Raw genomic sequence first — 21,104 nt, forward strand, 5'->3', positions numbered from 1 at the left:
TCGATTTTCAAAGCTCGACATATTCACATCAACCGGAGAGATCAATTCATGGTAGTTAAACTTTAAAATAATTTTCAATGAATTTTGAAATTGTGGTTCAAGTAAAATAATTTGGAATGTTTTTCCTTAAACCAAACATCGTAATAACATAAAAATTCTGCCAAATATTTTTAATTAGCTCAAAATACTATATACTATTTCAAAAATCATAAAATCTTTAATTAGTCTCAGTATATAGGTAGCTTAGTTGTAACTACTCCTTTAAAAAAAATTGTATTTCAAGTATTTTAGATGACGTAGAATAACATGAGGAACAATTATTTTTTATTAATAAAAAAAATGATGCCCAGACAAAAAATCCACAGAAATTGCAGTGGATGATCAAACTGTGGGAAAAGAGAAAGAGAGGAATATAAATTAAAAATTAAAATTAGCAAATAAAACAACGGAGAGAGAAACCATGTGCGGTTGGCGTTGATATCGATATTAATGATCAATACGATGCATGCACTCAATTTTCCATCACATTTTCTCACTCACCAAACAGGAATGAAAATTTTACTGGCGTAGATTTTAATCTAAATTTATTAATTAAAAATTAAAACATGACAAAAGTTAAATATACATAAAAACATGTTTTGGAATTTTAAATCATTGAAAAAGTACCAGCAATGGAATTCATTTTAAAATGGATATAAGATTAAATTATAATTTTAGTTATTGATTTTCTTAGTACAAGAGTGAGAGATCGAACTCACAACCTTCTGATTGGAGTATATATCCATTATCGCTGAGCTAAGTTGGTAATTTTATAACTATCTCACTTTTGTATTTTAAAGAATAAAGAGTTCTTCAGTGTAGACCAAATTTAACCTCAAAATGTTGGGAACAAATTTAACTTAACCTATAATTTGTTTTGAAAATTTGAAATTACCAAAAACTATTTAAGAAAATATGAAGTAAACGTAGCAGTCGGCATGGCAGCCACGTAATATCTGCTTTTTTCCTCTTTTTTTCACTTCACGGACCGGAGTGGTCCAAGGGCTGGTGAAGTCTTACGTCAACCAATCACAAATTTCCTCGTGTATACAATTTATTATTTTTATTCCAATATTTATTATTGATTTTTCTTTTAGAAAAAAAAAGAAAATTTTCGGTGGGGGTAGGCGGCGTTGAACTCCTTACGACGTCCCGATATTTGCTTTGTATAAATAGGCGCTGTATTATTTTGTGTGCTGTGAAGTGAAGACTGAGAAATTTAGCTCTAAGAATTTGAGGCTATGGCTACCCTAATTGTTCCTCGCGATGTTCCTTCCGCCAATGTCGATGCTGAAGCTCTCAGAACCGCTTTCAAAGGTGATCGATTCCATTTATTCCTCTGTTGAATTTGAAAGTGTCGTTCGGTTTCGTTGATCGCAACGCGTTCGATTCGATTTGTTCCAGTGTCTCTGTTGTGGTTCTGAATCTGTAAGTTTTATCTTCATTCGTAGGTTGGGGAGCCGATGAGAAGGGCATAATCTCGATCCTTGGACATAGAAATTGGATTCAGAGGAGGCAAATCAGGATAGCTTATGAACAGCTTTTTCAAGAAGATCTTATCAAGCGACTTGAATCGGAGATTTCTGGCCATTTCGAGGTTATTTTTCGCTTTGTTTCTTTTTTCGAATCATCATGATCATACTCGTTTTCATCGATTTCATCCGTTACCACTGCCAGCTATTGCAGTCCTGCTCACTGTTTTTGTCTTTTTCGAAAATCGATCTTTCGTCATTATATTCATTCTCCTTGTGTTCATCTGCTCAGTCTGTTACTGCGAAAACTGTTGTAATCCTGCGCTCGTCGATCATCATTACTAGCTTCACCAGTCATGTGCTCTCATTGTCGATCATCGTGATCGTCGATGTCAGATAGTGCCACATCGATGATTATGGCTCCTATTTGGTCTTCCGCCACGAATTTTTTCGCCGAAGTACAAAATAGGATCTACTATAGGTGTTTGTGTGTTAAAAATTTCATAACGATGATCCATCTGGTCCGATTGTTATTGTTCTGGTGGCTGAAGTAGAGTTAAATTGTTTGTGGCTGAAACAGAGAGCGGTGTACCGATGGATGCTGGATCCCGAGGACAGAGATGCTGTGTTGGCCAACATAGCCCTAAGGAAGCCCAAGGAAGATTTCGCGGTGCTTGTTGAACTTTCTTGCATCTACTCTCCTGAAGAGCTCTTGGGGGTCAGGAGGGCTTACCAGCACCGCTACAAGCGTTCTTTGGAGGAAGATGTTGCCGCCAACACCCACGACGATCTGCGCACGGTCTGTAATTCAATCCGCACCCCTTTTGTTAATCTCTCAATTAACTTTGGGTTGGTATATTAATATTCGATAAGATTAAATTAAATATTTATCTACATCTTTTAAATTATGTAATAAAATTAAGCAATGGTACTTGAGAAGTAGAAATGGATTATTATTATTTTTAATTCTTGAAAATGTTCAAAAGTAAAATAAATATAAGAGAATTATAATCTTAAATCTTAATTGAGTTTAGATTTTTTTTATTTATTTGAGACTGAATAAGTAATTGTTTTAATTAAAAAACAATAAGATATATTGTTATCTAGCTTAAATCAATTGTGTACATTTTTTAATTTGAAATATCATATGATGTTTTAACACGACCAAAAACATTAAAAGAAAAATATATGTTATACATAAATATTCTTGAAGTTTATGAATTTAATATAGTCAGAAAATAAATATATAAAAAATTTATGTGATGGTTAAATGAATAATTTCACATTTCATATCGAAATTCATGAGTTAAAATTAACTATATTTAATAAGTAAAAGTATATAATTGATGTTTCATAGTTATGATTTTTTGTTTATGAAAATTCAAACATAGTAGTGACAGAGTAACTTATTTACCCCCACATAGGCACCTACTCGATGTATTATGGTATGAAAGAATTTAGTTAACACTTAAATGCTAAGCATTAATGATACATAAGTTAATGCAATATTAGGAGTAATTAAATGTACACGTGATTACTTAATTGGTAAAAACTTGTTGGTATAAGGAATTCATATCCTTCCATCTTGACTGTCTTCTTCTTCAAGATCGTGATGTTTAATGTACGTACATTGAATAGGATTAGGTTAGGATGGTTAAGAAGTTGTCAATTATTGATGAAATAAAATTGTTGCAGCTGTTGGTGGGATTAGTGAGTGCATATCGTTACAATGGAGAGGATGTAGATCTAAGCCTAGCGAAATCAGAAGCAGAGAGACTTGAGCGTGCAATCAGAGACAAGACCTTCTATCACGAAGATGTTATAAGGATCTTAACCACAAGGAGCAGAGCACAGCTGGTTGCAACTTTCAATCACTACAAAGATTCCTATGGTATTTCCATTTCTAAGGTACAGAACTTGCTAACTAAGTAACACATTGATATAAATTTTGGTCCTACTCTGTTCTTGCTCTTTCTTCTACTGTCCTCTCCTCTCCCAACAAATTGTTATGATTCCTAAAATTCCAAAAACTGACGGTTTTCCAAATGGCAGTTCCACAAGAGAGAAATGTACGTGGAGGATGAGTTGAGTTTTGTAAGGTTGACATCAGGATTATATATTCAATATGCCATTTAACTAAATGCATTGTAAGAGAAACCATATTCTGATAGTGTTGATAGATCATGAAATTTAAGACAAACAACTCTGGATTTGAGCTATGCTGGAGAAAATTTTTTTGGGTCTTTCTTCTCAGAAATTTGAATCATTTGATATTGTAGTCTAAACAAGTGTCACTTTCTTGTAGAAATTGGCCAGTGATGGTTCAGGCAAAGAATTCACAGAAGCACTGCGAACTGTAATCCGATGCTTCGATAACCCTATCAAGTACTATGAGAAGGTGAAGAAACTCTATCGAATTAGATTTATATGCATACGTCTAAATGCGTTTCTATACACAGAAGTTATGCATGAATTTTAGATCTTCACTGGTTTTTAGTTGAAGCTGTTCAATTTGAATGCAACAAATTAATTTGATATTCCTATCTAATTTTTTCCAAAAAGTACAAAGTAGCCACTAATATCATCTTGAATTGAAGACTGTTAAAGAGTATCAGAAGGGAAATATTAGGGATATATTATTATGAGGTTTTCCTTTATCGCTCCAATACTATCTTCAGTTTCACATCAATCTCCATTGCAAAATGGGATTCCTATCAACAACAAAAACAAAGAAGTTCCATAAAAGAAAAAATGGTGATTACAGGTGGTGCGAAATGCGATCAAGAGGGTCGGGAAGAGCGATGAGGATGCATTGACCCGAGTGGTGGTGTCGAGGGCAGAGAGAGACTTGAGGCAGATAAAGGAGGCTTATCACAAGAGGAACAGTGTGAGCCTTGATGATGCTGTGTCCAAGGAAACCTCTGGCGACTACAAGCGCTTCATCCTCGCTCTTCTCGGTAACTAAGCTTATTAAAATCTCTGCTTGTTACCATTAATAATAATATGTTCTACCTTATGATCATCCCATTATGAGTATCTTAATAATCGGCTTTAAGTTCTATGCTATATGCTTTATGATGAGTGTTGTACCCTAGAGCCTTCTCTCTCTGTTTCAAGTACTTGGTTTGGTTTTGTATGAATATGTAGACTTCATTAATTGAGCCCTCGTGTTGTGTTGTGTTGTGTATACTTCTCTGAACTCTGCATTTAAACTCTTCCATAATGTTCTCTTTTAATTAAGTATTTGTTATTAAAAAGTTCTAAAATGCATTGGAAAAAAAAAGTGCATTGTGTTATCTTCTCATTTGTATGCTTCATTAGACTTGGATTCAGCCATGGAAGAGGAGGGGATCCTTCTTGCCATTCCTCGTGGAAAATACTTGATTAGCTAACAAAACTAACATAAAAAAATTTGAAGGGTATTTTTAATTGGTTAAAATTACTTTTTTCCACCTATATTGAGATAATAGAAAATTCATGGTTGATGGATATTTAAGTTCCATGGATAATAATATCCTGAGTTTTAAAAAGTGAAAAAACATGTAGGATATGGTAACTCTTTGTCCTCTCCATATTCCTCATCATAGGAATCTATTCTTTGAACATATTGATTTAACTCTATAAGCGGGATTGGCATCCCGACATAGCATGTTTTCACCTGAATTTTTCGAACATTTTCTATTGGAGTCTAATGGGATGAGACGAGGGATGAAAATAGAAATTGGAAAGAGATGGTGTGGTTGGGGGATTAGAAACAAAGTTGGAAGAAAGTTGGGAGAATTCTTTCTCCGTTCCAGTTCTAAACATGGGTTCTCCCATTAGGGCAAGCCGTGTGAGGACCCAATCCTAACAAATTTTATGATTCCTTAAAAGCTATGAAATATTTAAAAGAAAAATACCTGGCTCCTGGTTTTCGTTTAAAAATTTACAATTCACTATTTTATTTTTTTTAAATACTGAAGACAAATTTATTCTTGATGAGGAGCCAAGTTGTGCATATTGTTTCAGTTGGGGATTCGAACTCGTCTCTAGATTAGACAGAGACATCAGTACCAATTAATGGTTCAGTTAAACTCATGTTGGCTTAATTCTTTCCTATTCTTCATGTCTTCATCAATTATCGCTTATTGAAGACTACTACGAGGTAGGAGAAATAGCACATATAAAATAATCGAACAAACAAACATGGCAAATAATTTTCACAATATTTGGCTTTATTATGGCATAAGAGAAGAACACAGCCCCATAATCATAGAGAACCAAGAAACAAAAGAAACAGCCAAACTCATACATAAATTAAACACAACAAATTTCGATCTTCCAAGTGAAGAAACTGCTATTTCCAAAATGCTCTGTTATAATCAATCCGATCTTGCCAGCAAAGTGAGCAAGAAATCCTTGTAGCTGCCATGGCAAACAGCCCCAATTTTTTCAGCCAATGAAATTCCGAACCGATTTTTGTACTCAACTTTTATTTCCTTCATGTCTTTATCGGCCCTTGTCACGACGATTCTAGTCAATACCTTTTTTATCTTTTTGTCTGCGTCAACTTTCAGTGACACATCCAGAATCTAAGCACAAAATAATATGATGAAATGACATTAATTAGCAAAAAAACTAGGCAAGCAAATTAAAGCTATGAAAAATTTGATCATATTGCAGAGGGTTTGAAATTTAAATACCTGAGTGAAATATTTTACAGGATCAGCTAAGCACAACACCGTCTCTTGAAGCCTCAAATCCTCACGAAGATCCTACCAAGAAGAAAAATAAAACTCACTGAAACCATTTTAAGTGTTCCTTTTGTTTTTAGAATTTCTCAAATTACTTTGATTATCAAAATTTAAAAAAATCTTAATCTTGAAATCTGGACGAGTTCAAGAAAATCTTGAAATCTTCCCTTCTCTTTCTCAAAATTTGATTCCTTTATAAATAAAACTTATTTCTATAAAATTGTCATTATGATAAATATTATTATTAACAACACCTCAATTAAATCAGAGATACTTTTTGTAGGGGGGCCATTAGGGTAGCAGGTGGAAAGTACCTCATCGATGAGTTTGCCTGCTGTGATTTCCTTGTAGTGTTTGTAGAGGGCATGGAAATGGTGTTTGCTTCTTGTTGAGAGTATTCTCACAATGTCGTCTTCTTCTATGAGGCTGCTCTTCCTGCTGGCTGCTTCCTTAATTGCCTGAGCAACTTTCTTTGCTTCTGATTTTGCTGTCTCATCCTTGAACTTTGGCCCTTCGTATCTATATGCACTCATTAATGCAACCAAAAGCTGCATTCCAAAACAACCATAACCACTCAATTACTACATAAAATTTTCTGAAAATTCGTTTACAAAAAAAAGGACCCACTTAACCATCAAATATGGAAAAAGACAAGTGATCCTTAATTAAAATGTTACCAACATGAGCATAACTCAACGGTAATTGGTATGTACTCTTTTCCTTGAGGTCGGAAGTTCGATCTCCCATTCCCAAATTATTGTACTAAAAAAAAGGACCCACTTAACCATCAAATATGGAAAAAGACAAGTGATCCTAAATTAAGTTAGGTCTAACGTTATATATCAACATGACCATAGCTCAACGGTAATTGGTATGTACTCGGGAAGTTCGATCCCCTCTATCCCCAAATTGTTGTACTAAAAAAAAAGGTTAGGTCTAACGTCTAAGTTACATGACACTATTTAAAGTTCCCTAAGTTATTATGAAAGTTAGAGTTTAAGATCAAACTTGAAATTAAACCCAAAAAAGAAAAGGTAATTAAATAGGAAGGAATTCTTTTTCATTCGTGAGGACAAACCTTGCGTTCAGGGCCGTGGATGTGGCTGGCAACATCTTCTTCAATAGAATGATCAAAGAGGGAGTGGTAGGCCTTTCTTGCTCCCAAGAGCTCATCTGATGTTCTGGTGCAGGCCACTTCTATCAGGATGTTTATATTTTGATGATGGTGTCCTTTGCTCAGTGCTTCCTTTACCAGACGAGCATCTCTTTCCCATGGATGTGTCGTCCATAGTACTACAGCATTCTATCATTCCACACACATAATTAATATATCATTCATTGATATCCTCTGATCATCTCCTATATTTCTCGTTTTCAAACCCACACTCAAAATTTTGAACCATCTACTTTATAGCTTAAAAAGAAAGTGCAAACATTTACTAATGTTTTGGTCTCTACCTATATATATATTTTTTGTTTCATTGAATTAACTATTCAATTAAATAATGAGGCTTTTTTCAAGAACATTTCAAAGCAAAAAACCCATGGTAAACGTTAATCTTTTTAATATGATCAAGAAAGATATATGTCTAGAATTAAATTAATAAAAAATAAATTTATGTCACTAGAAAAAAAAATCAAGAATTATTTATCTTATATTCTAAAATTACCTTTATAATTCAAAATTAAAATAAGCCGATAGTATTATGAAAATATATCACATGAAGAAAAAAAACCGAGGCCTACAAAAAAATTGAGAGCTTTAGGTGATCCTATACCTCAGGTAGCTATGTAGTAAAAATATTAGGAAAAAAGCACAAAGTAAAAGTTAAGAAGGCATCTTGATGTGTATTATATATGATTGCATATTGTTACAAGAATTAAAGTGACATTATGTCGAACATAATATTACATAAACTGTTTTATACCTTTTAATTATATATAACTAATATGACCATATTGGATAAGTTTATAACAAATGCAAATACTAAGGTGAAACAAATGGTTATAATAATCAAAATATAAACACTCACAAAGTATTGTATTTTAATTTTTTTTTCAAGATTTTTGAATATCATGTGATTAGTTTCTTTAAAGGAAAATACATAGAGAAAAATGAAATCAATAAAAATACAAAATGATGACACAAATTTTTTTGAAAGATAATAGGAAAAAAAAAAGAATGATACCTTAAAGCGCATGAATTCATGTTTGAGAAGCCGCATGCCATGTTCCTCCCATCGTTCAAACGAGCGTTCATCTTCACTGAAATAATGGCTACTCCTCTTTCTAAATAGTTTCTTTTCCTCGTGATCCCACTTCCCCAATGTCTCTATCATCACCTTCTCATTTATTCCATGCCCTATTTTTATTTTAACATGGGTTAAAATTATGATTCACTCTATGTTCAAAATTAAATTACTAACTTCAATTAAATTCAAAGATATTAATTTTCACAACATCCGTCTACTCATCATCTCGGGATGAGAGAATAAATATCTGATTAGTCGAGAGACTTCCCTTATGCCTGCTTTTTTCCACAGCCACTCCAATCATAGATAAAATACATTAGAAAATATTTGACTCTTCAATAAAGACTTTATGGTCCTAACTATTCTTGAAAAATTCACCACTCATTCTTTTTAAATTTTTATATATTTTCACATTTCTCTTTTAGTTAATTTTTCAATGATTGTTCAAATTTTCAAATAGAGTTCAATTTTCGCCGGCCCCTAGATGCATTGTATTTGCCATTAACCATTAACTAAAAAAGAAAACCATTAAATAGATGGTCAGACTTAAAAGAGAAGGAAAAAAACTCTCATTCTAAATAACACTATTTAAAAAGAGCTACAAAATATTGCTAAATGAAGTGAAATTAATGCGCATGGGCAGAATAGTAATTGTCTTTGAAAAAATAAAGGCTGGAAACAGATTCTGGACCAGCAGAACAGAAATAAAATCTCAGCATAAAAGTAAATAGAACTATAGAAGTGAAAAGTAAATTTCCAATTAAGCCTCCGGTAGAATCCAAACATGACTTTGTGTAATATAGTAAATTTCTGGTGTTACGGTCACTGCATAATCTTCAATCGCGATATTATTTTGTCATTGCACAGCTAGAAGGATAAGCATGTCGAAACGACTAGTACGGAAACAGAGGGGCACTGACGTCCCGCCGCGGCCGGAGATTCTATATTTCCGAATCACGATGAGTAGGGAAAACAGAGAAACGCCGACGTCGCGGCCGGAGATCGTATTTCCCGGCGAAGACCGAAGAGCTTATAGAGTTTTCGCGACGAGTAAGGAAAACAGAGACACTGACATCCGGCCGGAGATTATATTTCTCCGGCAATGACCGAAAAGCCTATGAAGTTTTCGCGACGAGTAAGAAAACCAGAGAGACACTGACATCCGGCCGCAGATTAAATTCTCCGGCGAAGACCGAAGAGTTTATGCAGTTTTCGCGATGAAGATTAAGAAGATCAGAGAGACACTGACTTCTCGAACGGAGATCTTACATAACCGGCGAAAATCGAAGAGTTCATCTAATTTTCTAATCGAAAACTCAAACACATATTTACTCCATATTCTAGATCAATAAAAGAAAGATCGACAAACAGAATCCGATGAATTTAGAAGTTAAGAGGAAAAAGAAAAGGAAACACAAACAACTATGGAAGAGAGCTTGAGAGATTAATGGCAGAGTAATGCATAATTAACCTGAGAGAGCTCGAGTGAGAACTTCAATCGCAGAATCCGCCATTCCTAAATCGCTGTTTCGATCGCAGAAAAAGAAGAAGAAGAAGAAGAATTCCGAAGCAGAAGAAAATCACTCACCCGCCCCACACAATACCCTCATCTGATTCCTCCCGCGTTATAAAACAATCTCCATGTGCCCATTTCCGTAATTTCCACTTCATTTCCCTTTTCCCTAACAACTTTAATTATTTCTTTTTTCAAACAAAAATTAAAAATAAAAAACAAGAATGCAACCTAAAACCAAAAATCCAATCAAACCGTAGCCCTTGGATAGGAATTAAAAGCTGTTTGATTAGATTTGTTTTTTAAAATGGTTAATTTTGATATCAGTTTTTATTTTAATTTTAAAAAAACAAAAATTGAGCTACTGGTACTTAATTAGTACCCAAAACTGAACCACTTTTCAAAATTTATCATAACCAAAAAATGTGTTAGAATTATCTATTGATAAAATATAACACAAAAACATACTTTAAAAGTAATATAAAATCACTTAAGAAAGTTAAATGCTCCCTTCACTTCTTCTTCTCTCTTTTTATTTTTAGCTCGAAATGGTCCCTTTACTAATTTATATTATTTATAGAAATACATTTTATTTTTCAAGACAGAAGGAAAATTATTATTATTTATATCGACAAATTATGGATATATGAATTAAAATAGTGGTCTATTTATTTATTTATATAAAAATTTGACAAAACCACGACAGCTTATTTTGTAATTTATTTCTAATTACTAATTAGAAAAAATATATAAATGACAGAGCGAGAGAGAGAGGATTCGGTTATAAATGTAAGTATTGAATGATATATAAGTTTAAAAAGTTTAAAAACCCGTTAAAAAAACGCTTTTATATATTAATAAATAAATAAATTGCGTGTATTTTAAAAATAAATAAAAACGACGTGCCCAATAAAAGGCTTTTTCTAAAAATTCCTTTCAAATTCATAAATGAACTTTTGTCGTTTGCTTCCCTCTCTTGCAATTCAGTCCTTAGATTTGGGCATTTTACTTTTAGTGCCAAAAAGTCCGTTTGCTTGATTGCTTTCCTCCCTTGAATTTGATGGAAATGACAGAACGACCATAATTTACTTCAAATTTCATTTTGACCCACCAATTTTCCTTTTCCTGCAAAGGGACCCACAAACTTATCCAACCATCAGAATAGCGTCGTGACACACATGCACACATAATCTTTGAATATCTCAATTCCAACCTCATAAAATAAAATATCCAAAAATCTCACTCTCACATTTTTATAATGGTTTTTTTTTTATTTTAATGTCTAGCAATTATTGAAAGCATTATAATATTATAAAAGTAGACTTTGACTTTCTAATAATTTGTTGTTGATTATATATTATATGCTTAGCACAATTGTATTCCATGGTTTTTGTTTCTTTGCAGATGTGAACTGATTATAGTATTGATTTTTTATTTAAAGGCCAAATTAAATTTTTATATGAAATATTAATCCGGCTGGCCATTTTGATAAGTTAAGGGCTATTTGGTAATGTTTTTGCTTGGTTCTTGTTTTATTTTGTGGCTTTTAGTTTTATTTTCTAATAAATAAAAATTAAAGGAGGTTTAGTAATAGTTCCTCTAATTATTTCTGAAAATAAAAAACAGAAACATGTTTATTAAGCCTATTTAGTAACGTTATCATTTCTTGTCTTTTATTTTATATTTTTAAATAAATAAATATATAATTATATGTGGTAACTTTGTTTTTTTATTTGAACATGTGGGATCGGGAGGGAGAAAAGTTGAAGAGGAAAAAAATCTTAGAGAATGGAAACCAAAGTTCTAGACAGATAAATAAATTGAGATGGAACTAAAAATTTAGGGAGAGATTAAAAAAATTTTAGAGAAATAAAAAAGTAGAGAGAATAAACAAAATTAAAGATAAATAAAGTTAAGGAATGGCAAAAATTTAGAAATAAAAAAAAATGTTCTCAAATTTTAGGATAAAAATGAGGTGAAATAGAAAGACTAATTTGAAATTTAAAACAATAACCATCTTAAAATTTACTTTTCTATTTATTATTAATTTTTATTTACCAAAATTCACTTGAAAATCCTCTCCCAAGGAATCACTTTTTTTTTTCAAAATCATTCGAGAATTATTGTCACATCATTTTTAAAATGATAATGATTTTGACAAGACATGTTAAAATCACTATCAAACATGTCTTAATTATAATAGTACGATGTTTGAGCCAATTCGAATCTAATTCAACTGGTTAAGTCATGTATCATCGACCAAAAGATCGTGCATTCGAACTCTATCCCCACATGTTGTTGTATTAAAAAAAAAGTACTACGATGTAGGATAAACTTTAATAAAAACAAATAGCAAAGCTTCTAGAAGTGGACGGACTGTAGCAACTAAAAATATAATTTAACATTTTTTTATTCCATTTATTATTTAAAATGTTAACTAACATATCATAAATTAAAACATCGTGGGAAGCTCCGGAAGAATTTTGTATTTCATTAGCTCAAATCAAATTCTTCACACGCAAACTATAATTGTATTAAGTTTATCTACGTGTCATTCTCACCTATTGTTTAAATTATAATAAATAAGAATAACGTGACCTCCTTTTATATATATATATATATATATATATATATATATATTTCAACTATATGAAAATGGAACTTTAAATTTTTGATTTTTTATCGTATATTTTAATAAGTTAAACTATACTATAATTAATGTGGCTTTACCATAGATATTAGAGGGAAAAGATAGGTATGGCAGAATTTTTCACCGTTGATGTATCATATGCTATTCTTTTGTACTAACAATATTTTTATCCGAAGATCTTTGCAAACATCTATATGTGAACTCTATAATTGAAAAAAATATATTATTTTTTGAATATATTTTTAAGTTTTAAATATTCATTTATTTGATCCTTTTAATTTCTTGTAGATCATTAATAAAGTTGGTTGGCATATCATGTCGAATGTGAATCCCTCTCTCTTGTGATAACATAGGTATGATATTGTAGAACACATAATTCATCGAAGAATGTCAAATTACCTCCTCATTTTTTTTACCCACTTTTCTTTTTTAAACCTAGCTAATTTATTAGGGTCAAACCAACCGAGCCAAACTACCTGACCGGTTCGATCAAGTCGATGGAATCAAACTCGGTCGAGCATGATCTACCTGAATCAACTCGAGGAGATTCTCCCTATAAATAAGAGAATATGTCTGGAACGTGAACTGCATTGACACAATCCCTACTAGCTACTACTATCAACGGAATCATTTGTCTAATTTACGCATCGTCGATCTTAATACCACACCAATATAAAGATCTCTTTTATGCAGGTGTTCATCGGAGCATTTGATGTGGGAGTCGATATCCAAATTCTACATCAACAATGGAAATAACTCCATAGTTTGAAACATCTCAAAGTTTCTTTTAAAAAAAACTCATATTTCCACCTATACCACCCCATAAATATTTCTATTTTAAAATTTTAAATTTGGCAGATTATATAAATCATACAACTGCACTTCCAAATTAAAAATTAAAAATTTTCATATGATGTAAAAATTTATTAAAAGACGCTAGCTATGATAACAATCACACTATAGTTAGACTTTTTATTTTTTTTATGTTTTTAATTTTTAGAAAATGAATCTCTTTAATATTAAAAATTTTCAATAAGTTCAAACAAGAGGCTTGAGCTTCACGTGGGTTCTGTTTGGTCTGCTTTTTCCAAAAGGCAAAGCTAGTGATCGGAGTTTTGTCATTTTGAGACTGTCATTCGTTTTCAAGTTAAAGTCGTCTTGTTCATTGTTCTTCTTTAGAAAAGAAAAATTAAAATAAAAAAGTGGTTTTTCTTTAATTTCCTCAGATAATAATTATTGATGGGCTCCGGCTCTTCAGTGCATGTCACGACATGTCGGAGAGTCATCGCTTCAATTTTGTCCGTTCCCGATTTGTAGTTTTTCACATGGGATATAATAATATTTGGCTTCCATGTTTTTGGCCATTTTTCCCTTGAAAGGAAATATTTCATGCTCGAGTCAGATTTGTTCAACCATTTTTTTCTCGAATTTTAACGCAATATTTACTCTTGTAATAGATTATCGAACCATTAATCTTTTATAGCTTAGTGTCAAAAAGCTAAACTCATGTGATAGAAGAAGAAAGTAAAATAATAATAGAGAGAAAGGAGATATCTATTGAGCCTAATTTAAAAACTTTTCTATGGCATCGACTGTATTGATGAGATGATTAATACTCATAACATAACTGTTTATTTTGATTTATATACACTTTTCCACATGTGAGATTCATCGATACAATTAGATAGGTGAGGCGTGACTCACAGCAATAAGACCTTTTTTCATTTATAAAGTAAGAATATATAATAAGTGGTTGAGTTCTATATCAAACTAAAAATGACGTCCTCTAGATAAAATAATAATTGACAGAGCAAAACTTTCTATATAACATAAAGTGAATTGGTGAATGACTATTTAGGATGAGATTTAAGGGTCATTTTGGGTTGAAGAATAATTTATTCATCTTTAATTCGGTATTAGAGCGAAATGTCACGTGTTCAAATCTCTGTATTGTTGTAATTTCTTCCCCATTTATAATGATTTTCATTTGATGGGTATTGTATAATTATCTAACCCACAAGTGAGAGGAGTACGCGTTGAGATATTTATATATGAATTAAAGATCTATGACAGAGTAAAAGTAGTAATAGAAATTTATAAAATTTAATTTGGTACCAATATGTTTAAAATTATAAATTAATTTAAAAGGTCTAATTAATTTTTAGCAATGTGTCAAAATATTATTTTAAATATTGTCCATTATCTCAGCTAACAAAAGCTTGTTTAGTGTGAACTCAAAAAAAAAAAAAAAGTTCGTTTGGTAGATTAGAAGTTTAATCTGTCTTTCTATCTTTTCATCAAAATCATCTCTCGGACTACAAAATACTTAACTTGATAAATAATCGTTTATTTTTAAAGTATTTCAAAAGTTCAGTTTGTTTAACAGCAATTTATTTATTTGATTTTGCATTCTTTAAGAATGCTTTAAAAACTTTTAACTAATTTAAAATTTTATTTATTTGTTTTTTTAATTGGATAATAAAATACACAAAACATAACTTTGCTTCCCAGACAGCCAAACTTGAAAATATGTTCAATTAATGCTGAAGACAAATATGCAAAAAGAAAATAATAATTAATAATAATAATAAATATCATTCCTAACAACCACAGGAATAATGACAGGCAGATAAACATCCAAATCTCTATGAGAGAGAGAAAGAGGGGAGGGATGATACTTTTTTTTTCTTTAATACAACTTGGCGGGCGTAGGGGATACAACTCACAACCTTTTGAAAATACATGTGAATTACTATCGAACTATGCTCGTTTTGACAAGGGAGAGATGAATTTATATTTATTTTGTGTAATAAATTTATATATTTTTATTCAAGCTATCCTAGAATAAGAAAGTTGATTTATCATTAAAATGATAAAATATTTTGCATTTCAAGAACATAATTGCCACCAAACTAATAGCGAAAAAAAGTAAAATAGATTATGGATAAATTGTTATTATAATTGGAAAAAATATAGGAAGAGTCGTAGATGATTTAAAAGAGAGGAAGCGTGAGAATCTAGTCGGGTTAGAAAAGAAAGTAAAAAATGAAAGAGAGATGGAGAGTTAACTAGGTATTAATTAACTCAAATTTCACTTATACAAATAATTCAATGGTAATTGACAAATGTGTCTAACAATTACCTCATGAGTTGGAATCTCTCTTATTTGTTTGTTGTACCCAATAAAAAATTATTTTTCTATTTGCTATAAAAATAAAAATTATGTATTAATTGTGTAGATAAATAAAATCCCGTCAGATCCTTTATAAAAACTCAATGGGAATTAAAGAAGTAAAATAACTTTGATTCAAAAGTTGAACTTTTAAGAATTACAAATAGAACAAATACAAAATTTAACTCGTCAAATAGAATTTAAAAAATTAACTAATCAAATAAATAAATATATATATAATAAATAAAAATATTAAGCTGTCAATATGAGTATAAAACAACAACCAACGATAAAGACACCCACATAAACATAGCTGAAGTTAATAAATTCCTATTAAGTGTTCTTGTAGTTATGGTTCTAAATATCATCGATATGTTGACATTTCCATCGACATATCAATATTTACATGGGTTCGACATCAACATAAGGAGTAAATCGACATTTTTATCATAGTAAAAGAAAATTGACAAAATATGAAAAATATAAAAAATATATACATAATATTAATATTAATTATTTTAAACTAATTTAGAATAGAAAAATATTTATTTGTTAATTTAAGTATTTTTTACGATTTTTTATTTTTTCTAACTTTTACAGAAATATCAATTGACATCGACATTTTGTCGATATTTCCATAAAATTGAGACATCCACATTTAAAATTAGTATAAAGAAACCAACCATTCTTTTAGAGTTATTAAAATATATATATTTATTCTTGTTGAAAATTTAAATGCTCACTGTATTAAAAGAAAATTCTTTTGAATTATTTCAAACAATAGTAGTTATTGCATCAACTCATTACAGCTGGCTCCAACGCTCAACGTTAATGATAACGTCTAATCATAAACGTCTCCGTCCTTGATTTTTCTTGTTGGGAGATTGGGGGCTCAAATTAACGCCTCAAGGAAAACGTGGCCGTCCCATCTGTTACTTTCTTTGCAATTCAGTACACAACTTAGCCGAAACTAATTTTCCACCCACCGCAATATTCTACAAAACACGGTACCTTCGTGTAATTTCCTAGATATCAGGGGCTAAAACAATAAAAAATAATTTACGCGGGGCCTTCTATGCAAACATCAAGCGCGGGAGTTTTCTGAAATTATCCGACAGAAGGGTATTTTCGTCAAAGCGCAAAAAATTTACAGAATGGCAAAATCTGCTATATTGCGTTTTCAGCGAAGTTCGAGGGAGGCAAACGAAACGGAAAAGAGAGAGAAGAAACAAAATTACGTTATACAGAGCTCTAAAAATGAGCAGTTTCTCGTTCAAGAGTTTCTCGTGGAGGAAATCGAAATCGTCGAAATCGGATTCCGGCCATTCCTTATCGCCGGAGGAGAGGTTTCTGACGGAGAATATGGGAACTCTGAGAGTGCCGGAGATCGTTCCTTCTCCCGCCGAGGACTGTGATAGGCTGAAGAAAGCTTTCGATGGTTGCTCTCTCTCAACTCTTCAACATTTCGATTCTGTTTTTCTCGCTAATTTTTTTGTTTGAATCTTTAAGTTCTTCTCGATATTCCATTAATTTAACTCTGGATTCTGCTTCTGCATGTTTTTTCTTTTTCTGATTGATTTTTATGCTTGAAATTCGATGTAATGCGTTGATTTTGTTTGAGCTGGAGCCGTCTTTATTTTTCTAATTAAGCTCTATCTTCACTGGACTTCTCGTGGAGTTCCTCTGCTCTTGGCTACACGGCAATGTTGAACTTTTCTTTTTTAGTCTTTTTTTTTTCGTAATAATTGTTTATTTATTTAAATCCAGGGACGTCATGTTTTTGTTTTTAGTTTTATACTTTTTTAATATCCATTTCTCTGTGTTATAATATTATGAAATTTTAGATCAACTTTAAGAAAGAATAAAACAGTTAAAAAAAATTATTTATTTATTTATTTATTTTTAATTTAACTAAATTGTTTAGAAACTTTTTAAAATGTGATCAGACAGTAAAGAAATTATCAGTAAATAAGCTTATTTTAAAAATACAAAATTAACACTCTTATTTATTTACTTTCAGTTTGTTCTTCTAGGCATATTGAGGTCTCTGATGTATACTTTTCATTGTGATTGTTTGTGTAATCGAAATTAGACAATGTCAAAATTTCCATTCATTCATTCATTCTTCTTGGTGCATCCATTGCTCAGAATCAAGATACTACAATAGTCTTCTTTGAGCTGGAACTTATTATTATTATTTTTTAAAAAAAAGTTATTATAAATTTAAGAATATTCGATTTTCTGTCCTCAAGGATCATCTGTAATTGGAGCTTCAACATGGTTTTCTTCGTGACATTCATCTCTTTACTTATTATTTTACCGCAGTACTATGGCATTAATTCTGTATATTCTTCTATAATAATTAGTTGAGCTCACTTGTGTAATTTTCATTGTGTGTGACTTTGTACCTTAACCAAACTTTATAAATGGAAAAATTTTACTCTCTTTCTCTCATTGAGTTGTTCTTCTTGTCCTAGTCCGTTTATTGCTCTAGATCAGATACTCTCTTCTTCAGTTTTTCTAATATTCGAGTTGGGCTGCTGTTGTTAGAGTTATCAACAATCAAGTTTCTGTATAGTTTGCTTCCTAGTTTGACTATAATTCCAAAAGCTATTTTGAAAGTAGATAAAAAGATGCAGGAGGTTAGCAGACAAAAACAAAAACGTCGGCCCTTAGTTTTTCTTCTAAAATTGATTTGCTGTCTGGGATTCTGATGCACTTTTTCCCATCATTTCGATGATCCCCGACATCATGGAGGTCACCATCACCAACATCAAAGACTTCTAATTTTCATTCTTCTTATTTTGTTGATGCGTGATTATTGTTTATGTTGTCTAATTCTAACACTATTTCCTTGTAATGACTTAGGATGGGGAACGGACGAGAAGGTATTGATAAGGATATTAGGACAGAGAAATGCAGCCCAAAGGAAGAGCATTAGGGAGACTTATCATGAACTATACAAGGAGTCGCTCATCGATCGCATCAACTCAGAACTCTCTGGTGATTTTAGAGTATGCTGATTGCTCTTAAGTCTCTACATTTGCAGCAAATAAATATTTTCCCATTTATCAATCACACTTCACAATCATAACTAATTATAATTCTTAGTTACCAGAGTCTTAAGTTTCATTGGCATTTAGAAGAAGCAAATTTCTTTCATTGTTTTGATGCTTGTTGTTTCGTAATGGACTATTAGTTCCACATATGTAGTCAAATAATTTGTGTGTTGTTTATTTTCTGCTGTTTGTTTCTAAGGTTCATGATAAGTATATCTACTGTGGCCTTTTTTGGTTCCCTCACGCTTTTGGATGTGGAAATTTTGATGTTCAAAGAGTTGGTCATTGAAGTACAAAAATGAAAATGAAAGTTAAAGCTTAAATTGAGAGATTCAATCATGTCTAGAAGTACTTTTTTTCCTTGGGAATCTCTAATTTCAAGGTTTTTACGAATAGAAAGCGGCGATTTTGTGGGCGTATGATCCTACAGAGAGGGATGCGAGATTGGCAAATGAAGCTTTGAGGTCACATAGGAAAGGCATCCATGAGCTTCAAGTAATTGTTGAGATAGCCTGTGCCACATCTCCTAACCATCTGATCGCAGTAAGGCAGGCCTACTGTTCTCTCTTTGATTGCTCACTTGAAGAAGACATTTTCTCCACCATCTCCATGCCCCTTAGAAAGGTAAAGTGCCAAAAACGTATCTCGTAGGCTCAAATTACTTTAGATATGGGCTTGACTTGTTGATTGAGTCGTGTAGATTAAAGTCTGTTTGATAAATATTTAGTTTTTGGTATTCTGTTTCGAACCAAGAAGCATATCTGCTCCCATCTTTTGGTTTTATTATTTACTTTTTACAAACATTTTTCAAATCCTAGCCAAATTTTAAAAACTAGAAAAAAAACACTAGTTTGGTAGCTTTTTGCCAATGATGCTTGGTGCTGTAAGACTGATGTAGATAAGTTGCATGGAAGTGAGTGGTTCATGGAGACATTGTAATTTGACAAGATGCAAAAAATCATTACATGGATAGAGTTACAATGCTGAAATAATTTTCTGAGAGGCTCACCATTTTGCTCGGTCGAGTTTGAACCATGGCAACCGCACCGAGAGTCCTCCTTGTATCAGTTTGCTCGGCATTTTCAAAAAAGTTTTCTTTCTTTGAAAAACTTGAAGAGATTATTCATTTGCAACCTTGAAAAACCTTTTGTTTTGGATATTGTGTAGCTTCTAGTTGGCCTGGTGAGTTCCTTCAGGCATGATAAAGAAGTGGTGGACAATGTTGTTGCCGATTCAGAAGCGGATTTATTACACAATGCTATCAAAGCGAAGCAATTAAACCGAAGTGGCGTTGTTTGGATACTCAGCACAAGGAATTTCTTTCAGCTTAGAGCAACCTTTGCATGCTATAAGCAAAAGTATGGAAATCCTATTGACCAGGTTCAGCCTTTAACAACAATTGATATGTGAATCTTTCTTATATATATTTGTTTTCATTTACCCTCTTGCAAGCTCAGTTATACATTATTTCATTTTCAGGACATTATGAAATGTGGAAGCAGTGATTTAGAATCTCTCTTCAAAGTGGCGATCTGGTGCATTGAAACTCCTGAGAAACACTTTGCAAAGGTGAGATGTTCTCTATTTTGTATTCTTTTTATTACAATTCATTCTTAGAAATTCCTTTCATGGAGAAAAATGAAGAAAAGAAATAGATGAACTAACTATCTGTTTTTTGTACAATACTTCCAAGTTCCATCACCTTGCATGGAAATAGAAACTGATATTCCTTTGTAAAATTTCCAGGTAATCAACAAGGCCATCGTCGGGCTCGGAACCGACGAAGATTCCCTAACCAGAGCGATAATAGGTCGAGCTGAGATAGACGCCATGAAAGTTAGGGAGGAGTATTCGAACATGTTCAAAAGCAACCTCGACAAGGATGTTATCGGCGACACGTCTGGGGACTACAAGGACATGTTGATGATCTTGCTTGGAGCTAAAGTTTGATTCTTGCCAATCTCTCTTTGCTTCTTGCATTTGTCTTCCTCACTGCAAATTCCATGTTTGGTTTTGGGTTATTTGGCTGTCGGGTGTTGATTGTAGGCCTTTGAATGAATAACTTGTTCATTATTGTATTGTATATATGTTTGAAAGATTGACTTTTTTACCCCTATTGATCAAGAAATAAAAAATAATAAAAAAATTTACCAAAAAAAAAGGAAGAAATAACAATAAAAAGACCATAGATGACAATTTGTAGCTTGTGGCTTT

At 32.0% G+C, this 21,104-nt stretch overlaps 3 protein-coding genes across 4 annotated transcripts; 2 read left to right on the plus strand and 1 right to left on the minus strand.

The window, feature by feature from the left end:
• The first annotated feature begins 1,196 nt into the window (after positions 1 to 1,196).
• Positions 1,197 to 6,726, plus strand: LOC148209287 (annexin-like protein RJ4). 2 transcript variants are annotated; one of them, XM_088116823.1, is made up of 7 exons: positions 1,197 to 1,356; positions 1,491 to 1,636; positions 2,092 to 2,310; positions 3,207 to 3,419; positions 3,817 to 3,909; positions 4,276 to 4,468; positions 6,528 to 6,726. In XM_088116823.1, exons 1-7 carry the CDS (start codon positions 1,281 to 1,283, stop codon positions 6,542 to 6,544), a joined length of 957 nt encoding a protein of 318 aa, XP_087972949.1. In that variant the 5' UTR covers positions 1,197 to 1,280; the 3' UTR covers positions 6,545 to 6,726. The 2 variants fall into 2 exon arrangements, with proteins under 2 accessions (XP_087972949.1, XP_087972950.1); XM_088116824.1 differs by lacking the exon at positions 6,528 to 6,726 and having other exon boundaries at positions 4,276 to 4,698.
• On the minus strand, positions 5,708 to 10,127 carry ANNAT4 (annexin 4). The gene is made up of 6 exons (XM_022283378.2): positions 9,968 to 10,127; positions 8,434 to 8,606; positions 7,323 to 7,547; positions 6,559 to 6,792; positions 6,194 to 6,265; positions 5,708 to 6,082 (listed from the first exon to the last, which is right to left on the minus strand). Exons 1-6 carry the CDS (start codon positions 10,008 to 10,010, stop codon positions 5,873 to 5,875), a joined length of 957 nt encoding a protein of 318 aa, XP_022139070.1. The 5' UTR covers positions 10,011 to 10,127; the 3' UTR covers positions 5,708 to 5,872.
• Positions 10,128 to 17,009: 6,882 nt separating this feature from the next.
• On the plus strand, positions 17,010 to 21,000 carry ANNAT3 (annexin 3). The gene is made up of 6 exons (XM_022283190.2): positions 17,010 to 17,269; positions 18,700 to 18,845; positions 19,287 to 19,514; positions 20,058 to 20,270; positions 20,370 to 20,459; positions 20,637 to 21,000. Exons 1-6 carry the CDS (start codon positions 17,089 to 17,091, stop codon positions 20,838 to 20,840), a joined length of 1,062 nt encoding a protein of 353 aa, XP_022138882.1. The 5' UTR covers positions 17,010 to 17,088; the 3' UTR covers positions 20,841 to 21,000.
• Positions 21,001 to 21,104: the final 104 nt, after the last annotated feature.

This window comes from Momordica charantia (assembly GCF_013281855.1).
Source record: "Momordica charantia cultivar OHB3-1 chromosome 9 unlocalized genomic scaffold, Mcharantia_2.0 BLBB01000009.1, whole genome shotgun sequence".
In the NCBI taxonomy this organism is placed as follows: domain Eukaryota; kingdom Viridiplantae; phylum Streptophyta; class Magnoliopsida; order Cucurbitales; family Cucurbitaceae; genus Momordica; species Momordica charantia.